The sequence below is a fragment of the Myotis davidii genome, unplaced genomic scaffold, assembly GCF_000327345.1.
Source record: "Myotis davidii unplaced genomic scaffold, ASM32734v1 scaffold149, whole genome shotgun sequence".
In the NCBI taxonomy this organism is placed as follows: Eukaryota; Metazoa; Chordata; class Mammalia; order Chiroptera; family Vespertilionidae; genus Myotis; species Myotis davidii.
The window spans coordinates 2,721,248-2,728,758 of NW_006352194.1; the positions used below are offsets into that span (position 1 = coordinate 2,721,248).

A 7,511-nucleotide genomic window follows, 5' to 3' on the forward strand; every position below is an offset into this window, starting at 1 on the left:
CCCCGGTCGGTCTCAGGGCGCGCTCCACCCGGAGACGCAGGCGTTTCCTTTGGGGTGCACCCCGCACTGGTGACTTGTAGCGAGGCATGCCTCCTCCACCTTCGGGGAGCCCCGGGGAGAAACGTTGATATGGAAGCGGGCCGGAGGGGCTCCCCTCCAGCCCGGATCCTTCGGATACAGCCCTGCGGGGAGGGGAGAAGCGGAGCCCGGGGCCCCGGGCGAGGACCCGGAGGTGGGGTGCGGAGGGTGGATAGGCCTGCCCTGCCCTGCCGGCACCCCTCCTCCTGCACAGCTTCAGCAACACTTCCTGCTCACACCCTCAACCTCCCGCTTCAGAAACCTTACACCGCGCGGCTCTGGGCCGGGACCAGAGACACTGTCCCTAACCGGGTGCTGCGGGGATCCCAAATGTTAGGCAGAGATTGGGGGTGCTCCCGCCCCTGGCAGCCCCCAGTCATGCAGAGGAGCTTCTCTTTGCCAGGGAGTAGGCGACTGTTTCATTTTCATTTTTTTTAAGGGGGCAGCGAGATGAAACGAAAACGACTTGGTTTTCCCCTAAACCTCTCGCAGCTGCCGTGAGAACGGGCAGGGCAGGGAGGGCCGGCTGTTGGGGGTGGCGGTGCCCGAGGTGGCTGCCGGCTGCGGCTTCTGGCAGCGGAGGCCGGCCTTGCTCCCATTAAGACGACTCCAAATTGGAAAGGGAAAGAAAAAAAAAAGGATGAGTGGCCCTTTGAGGTCTCCCGGGTGACATCTTAAAACACCAGTGGGGAGACGCTCCTGGGGACCGGCAGGCGGAGGCCCTGTGACTTTAATCCTCAGATCGGAGGTTTTACTGTCACTTGGAGCTTAAAAGGAATCTTTGAAATTAAAAGAAGACAGGATGTTGACAGGAAATCTGGCCTTTTTAATCAGACCCCAAACATTTTCTCCTTGAAATTTTTACCATCTGGATCCCTCGTCCCTGCACGCGGTGGCCACGTTCAAGTACATGGCTTGTGACTGTATCTGCAGCCTGATTCCTTTTCAAAAGGCATCTGCCTCTCCGAGCTCCGAGGGGTGAGGCTTGGGGGAGACATATGAGGGGGCACCTCCATCCCCACCCCGCAATTCCCAGCAGGTGCATCCTCCTGCTATCAAAAGCCCCTCTGGCGCTTTAAAGGGGTTTTCTGGACAAACCCTCTCAAAACGACAGCTTGTTTTGCATTTTCCCTGCACAACGAATTCAGGCTACACAGAGGCCGACACACTGGGCTGAGGCCACATTTCGGGGCAAGCATCATACCCTAAACGGCTCTTGCATTATTCGAGTCCCCTAATCATTGTTGTGATACTCTTTTTTTAACGTTAGGGACTGGGTTGCTAGAGGCAGTGTTGATTCCTCTTTTGCTCACAAGCAAAGGGAAGAAGGAAGCTGCGTCCTACGTCGCAGTGACTGAGCTGGTGCCCAGCTCTCTCTTAGGCTTAATGGATGGAAGAGATGCTTTCCCGGGGCATGGCTTCACCAGTTTATCTAGGATTTTGGTTCGGAAGGTGGAGATCTTTTTGTTTGGGGGGGAGGGGGAGGGAGAGGTCTCTATTGTTCGTAAGCCTCCTCTCCACTCCCCATTTGAGAAATCCGCAGTGCGCCTGGGACCTAGGGGAGCTGCCTGCCCCAGCCCCTCCCCCCCTTTCCCTGGCCTCCCGCTACCTTTCTAAGCTGTCCCCCTGCCCCCTGCCCTCAGGTGGTGGCACTGGGGGACGTGCCCGATGGCACGGTGGTGACGGTGATGGCGGGCAACGATGAGAACTACTCTGCCGAACTGCGCAACGCCTCTGCCGTCATGAAGAACCAGGTGGCCAGGTTCAACGACCTTCGCTTCGTGGGCCGCAGTGGGCGAGGTGAGTGGGAGGGAGACTGCGCCAGCCCAGCACTGGCCGTAGCAAAGGTTGTGGGGAAGGAAGCTGAGAATGAGGGGTTCTCGTGGGAGCCCCAGAAACAGGTCCATGCCCAGTTCGGTCTAAAACAGCGGTTTGCAACCCCTTAGGGTGTTACAGACCCCCCTGAAGATGTGAAGGGGAAAGCTACCATCCCCCCTCACCCCAGTCTCTGGGGCTTCCTAACTCCTGGAGCCCACCATGCCTCCCCTCTCCTGATTAAGGGCACTGATCTCACAAAAGCTGCTGGGGGAAGAGGAACAGGCTCAAAAAGGGCCTTCTAGGTCTTTCGGCAGGCGGTTTAGAGGACAGATCCTTGGTCTTCGGGGACCCGGCATCCCAGCCACTCTCCCCGCTGGGGCAGAATCTCCCCCACACTTTGGGGCGGCCTCTCCGCAGCTGTGGTCTCCCAAAGCCACAATTTCCCCAGCCCTTTGAGCCTTAACGTGGTTTAGAAAAGAAACGAATGCAGTACAGGATGCTGAACACTGGAAAGCGCAGCTCAAAGGCTGCCACCTCCCGCCCCAGAGTCAAGGCCGACGTGCCAGCCTACCTGCCTGACCTGCCCCCCGGGGCAGTGTGAAGGAAGGCAGGATCAGGCATGGCTGCGGCTGCCACCAGGGGCTGTTGAGTGGGAGGACCTGAAACCCATCACCACTTCTGGATGCAGAAGTCCTAGAAACCCTGCCGGGGGGAGGGGGAGGGGGAGGAATGGAGACTTGAGGGCTCGCTGGCCCTTTAAGACCAGCCTGCTGAAAATTGGGGAGTGCCCTTCCCTGACCACCTGGCCTGCCCCTCCAGCTTCGTTAAGAAAGTAAGCTAGGTTCCCTCTGGCCCAGCCTCCAGAGGCGGAGGCAGAATTGTACTTTTCATCACCAATAAGCGAGACCTTTGCAAGGTTTTAGCTCCCTCTGAGCCGCCAGCCCTGCTCGGAAGTGGGCATCTGGGCACCATTTTTTCCTCTTCAGCCGTTCAGTGTATACATACAAATGTCAAACATATTTTGACTTTTCAGCATTAATTAAAACCAGGGCATTATTTGCATGTAATAACTGTTTACTTGTTACTTTTCATGAAACCGAAATAGTTTACATTCTTTCAGACATTTCCTGTTCCTGTTGGCTCCCTTCCCCATGCACAGATTTCTTTCAAACGTTGCCCTTAACTGGTTGCAGGTTGATGGATGGAAAATGTTTGCTTTTATGAATTAAGCTTTCATTGCTGCTCCTAATTAGTCTCCAAGCCCCTTTTGTCATCCCCAATATCTCAAGCCCTTTGCAACTTAATCCCAGCCCCCGCCCAGAGTGGAGATTCGCTAGCTGCCACTGCCTGGTGGTGGCTTGCTCGGATGCAGTTCAGCTGTGGAGCGGTGGCCCCGTCTGTCAGCCCAGGTGGCGGTGGCAGAGAGGGAGCCCGCTAGAGCTGCATCCCCGAGGGGGCAGGCAGAAGGGAAGCTTAGTCCCAGGGGCCCAGCACGGCACCAGGAACATGGCATCGCACCCCCTCTTCTAGGAGGTGCAGTATAGAAAGAGAAGAGATGATGATTCTCTGAGTTACCCGAGACCTTGCCTGGCCATTCTGCTGCTGAAAATGATTTCCTTGCCCTAGCTCAGTGGTCGGCAAACTCATGAGTCAACAGAGCCAAATATCAACAGTACAACGATTGAAATTTCTTTTGAGAGCCATATTTTTTAAACTTAAACTATGTAGGTAGGTACATTGTTATTAACTTAATTAGGGTACTCTTAAGGCTTAGGAAGAGCCACACTCAAGGGGCCAAAGAGCCGCACTCTCTCCCTCTCCCTTCCTCTCTGAAATCAATTTAAAAAATATATTTTAAAAAAAATAAATGATTTCCTTGTGGCATTTATGTCCACAGACCTGTGCCCACCCACAGGGCCTGCTGGGCAGCCCACTCTCAGAGCAGGCACAGCGGAGGCTGGATTGTGGCTCCGGAAAATAGATGCAGGGGGCTGCGCTCCTCTCCCCAGTCTCGGTGGTCCTGGGAAGCAGGAAGAGGCCTCAGTTTGGGGTTCTGATGCCCGAGGAAGTCCACAGGACTTCTAGGCCTGGGAGGCTCATGGTGTTCAACCGCCTGGGCTCTACAACATCCGACCTGGGGCTCAGCCCCAGCTCCACCGGTGACTTGCTGGATGACATTGAGCAAATGGCTTAATCTCTCTGTGCCTCAGTTTCCGCATCTGTAAAATGGGGATCATACTGGTACCTACCTCATGGGATTTTGTCAGGGCTAAGGAACTTGGTACAAGTGTCCCCGTTGGCAACTATTGCGAGCTGGATACATGATAGAGATTTTGTTACTTCAGATGCCTGGGACTAGAAGAGGTCTTTGAAGTCCCTTTGAGTGGTGACAGTCTCTGATTTTCTGATTCTGGTGCGGTTTGGGCGGGGGTGGGGGAAACCCAGAAGGTGTGAATTGTTGAGTGGGAGAAGTGGAGGCGGGTGGCTGAGGAAGGAGGGCGAAGGGCTCCTGTGGCGAGCAGCCTCTCGCGTCGGCTCTGCCCATCCTGCCCAGTGGGAAATTCCCTCGGAGAGAACAAGTCAGTGATTGACATGGACGGTGTGGGCCATTTCAGGAGTGGGGACAGGTTTGGGGACCCAAGGCCTTTCCCTGGCTCTCCGGCCTCTGCCAGGGCCAAGGAGCCAGATGGAAACTTTTGCTTGTTTCCTTGCCTTTCATTCCTTGACTGTCTTAATTCCAGGAAGATAGATACCTTTCCAGGAAAGACACGCACACACCAGCAGCATAGAGCTCTCATGCTTAGACTGAAGGTGTGAAGCAGGAACAGGAAGGGAAGGAAACCAAGCCATCGGTGTCTCTTGCAGTGATTAAGGCCCAGGTCCTCACCCCCCCAGATGCAGCGCCCCCTTCCATAATGGGTAACGCCCTTTACCATCTCACAGTGAAATGTAGATAACGTAGCCCACCTACCTACGCAGTTTCAAAGCCTATATAATTCCATAGCCCTAATAAAAACTGGGGAAAGTGATTTATAATAAAATATCTGTTTGAATATGTAAATATTGGGCGAGACCACAGCATCTGATGGATGGGCGCTTCCGCCTCTGGTAGGTGGCCTGTGACAGGCGGCGAGGTGTACATGACTCAAAGTCTGAACCCCCTCTGCCGTCACTGACATGATTTTCTGAACGTGTGAACAATTCTTGGTAAAGTTCTGAACACATTTTTTTTTTAAGACTGTCTTTCCTCCTGGGAAATTCAGTAGACACTAAAAGTGTACAAAGAAATTTACCTTGTTTTATGCAAAATTTAGTTCAGTTCATGGCTCAGACCATCTTTATCAGCAAGTTTTTCATGCACAGGAAGTATGACTATTTCACAGCCCTGTGCACCACCTCCCCAAGCAATACCACCTCTTGAGAATCACACACCACAATCCCCAAAAAGCCCTCTAGGATGCGGCCATCGGCCTAGGTCAGTGGTCGGCAAACCACGGCTCGTGAGCCACATGCGGCTCTTTGGTCCCTTCAGTGTGGCTCTTCCACAAAATACTGGCTCCTGCACATGGGCCATGAAGTTTCAATCGCACTGTATGTGCGCGCCCGCACGTGGTATTTTGTGGAAGAGCCACACTGAAGGGGCCAAAGAGCCGCAGGTGGCTCAGGAGCCGCAGTTTGCCGACCACGGGCCTAGGTGAAAGTGAAAAGAGCTTTAGTTCCCAAACTGTCGTTAACTGGTTAAAAAGATCCGGCCGTAGAGTGTGGAGAGAGATTTGGGGTGAAAGGTGTGAGCTGCAGGCATAGGGGGACCACTGGTGGGGAGGAGATAGATGGCTTCTTGGCCAACATTGAAAAACCCAGAGGTTCCTGAGACGGGTCCCCTTCCGCTACCCATGAGCCCTGTGGTAGGGACATCTCCCACAGGAACCCTGGCTGAGAGGGACGGGGACTTGCCCAAGGTCACACTGCCAGACCCAGCAGTGTGTGCTGATTGGTTCAGGGCCCCAGGTGCTTCTGGAATGTCTGGGGCCACTCCGAGCCCCAAGGTACAGCTATTTCCAGACGAGGACTCTCCCCCTCCAATCGCCAGCCCTTGGAGTGCCTCGATTTACAGTTCTTACACTCCTGGCTGGTTGCAAGTTTGCCTGGGGTTCCTGCACAGCGTTGTCCACCTCCTTGGTTTTCTCAGCTTCCTCCTCCAAGAGGAGAAGAGAGATGATGGGTTTGCTGCTAGGCACAGAGAGGGGTGAGGGCCACTCAGGGAGACAGCTTTTCCTCACCCCTGGTTCAAGGGGTCCCTGTCTCTTGTTACCTGCTACCTGCTCCGCCCTCCCACTCCTGCTCCCAGGTCCCAGCCTCTCCCTTTCTCCCTGCCCGCTCCTGCCTCTCTGGGAGTGCCTGGGAGGGTTAGTGCCAGGCCTGGAAACTGAGAGGAAGCTGTCCAGGAGGGCTGGTGACCTCGGGTGTCCTGTGGTTTGCTACCTGATGGAGAGAGGGGCTTCTCACAGCGGGCCCTTAGTGTCTGTGTAGAGGGGCTGGCTCCATCATATTCTAACCTTCCTGGGCTCTGCCTGGAGACTGTGTGACCTGGTCTCCTCATTGCCTTTCTGCCTCAGCTTTCTCATCTATAAAATGGGAGCAGTAATCTCTGCCTTTCATTCCTTTAACAAACATTTATTGAGCACCTACTACATGCCAGATGCTGTCCTACGGGCTTGGGAAACGGCCATGAAAAGCACAAAAGTTCTGGTCTCCAGGGAGCTTACAGTAGATGAATTGTGAGAAGTAATAAGCATTTGGGGGAAATTCAGTCAGGGAGCAAGGGAAGGTGTATGATGCTTCTGGTTGAGCTTCTTCATCTTTTTTCACCCTGTGGACCCCTTTGACAGTCTCAGGATACTGTTTTTCAAGGAACAAAATAAAATATAAAAGATGACATTGGGAACCAATTATGTTAAAACATAGTTAGTGAGCTGTCTTTTAAAATTGTGATAGATGTGCCCACTTTGTTAGCATATTAAGTAATAAGATCTAGCAATGACGACCATGATTTTGAAGTTGTGACGAGTGTAGGAGCTATTTAGAGGAATCTGCAGCGTCTGTAATGTGATATGTAAATACCTGTGACGCCTGTGTGACAAGGTCACAGGGACTTCTGTGACGCTTTGTGGCTTGTTGCCTGTGTTCAGCCTCGAGAGAGATGCTAAATTTCATTTCGAGGTTGGGGACAATACCATGGCCTGTCTTTTTTCTTTCCTATCCCAGTTCTTGGGCACACTCAGCTCTAGAGGCTGCACAAGTCAAGGTAAAGACTCCTACTTTAGAGAAAATGCCCAGGGCAGGCCTCACTGAGCATGTGACTTTCCAGTGGAGACCTGAGGGAGGTGAGGTGATAAAAGGGGGGTTTCCAGGGGCTTGGGGCCCACCCGCCTGGCAGCCCTCTGGCCGCTGTCCACCTAAACTCCTCATCACGTGGTGCCCTGTGGACCGAGGACGTGATGGACAGAGAGGCCCAGCGGCCCCCAGAGAGTGCCTGACTGGTTGGGGGCCAGGGTGCCCAGGAGGGAAATGACTTCAGAGTGAGGGAGAGCAGTAGGGGGGTCCCCTGGAAAGAG

The 7,511-nt window shown here is 53.9% G+C and overlaps 1 protein-coding gene across 1 annotated transcript in view; it reads left to right on the forward strand.

The window, feature by feature from the left end:
- Positions 1-7,511, forward strand: part of RUNX3 (runt related transcription factor 3) — a 190,588-nt gene that overhangs the window by 144,100 nt on the left and 38,977 nt on the right. Inside the window, exon 2 of the mRNA XM_015557194.1 lies at positions 1,638-1,878. Within this exon, the coding sequence (XP_015412680.1) occupies positions 1,638-1,878 (241 nt within the window). The remainder of the gene's footprint in view (positions 1-1,637; positions 1,879-7,511) is intronic.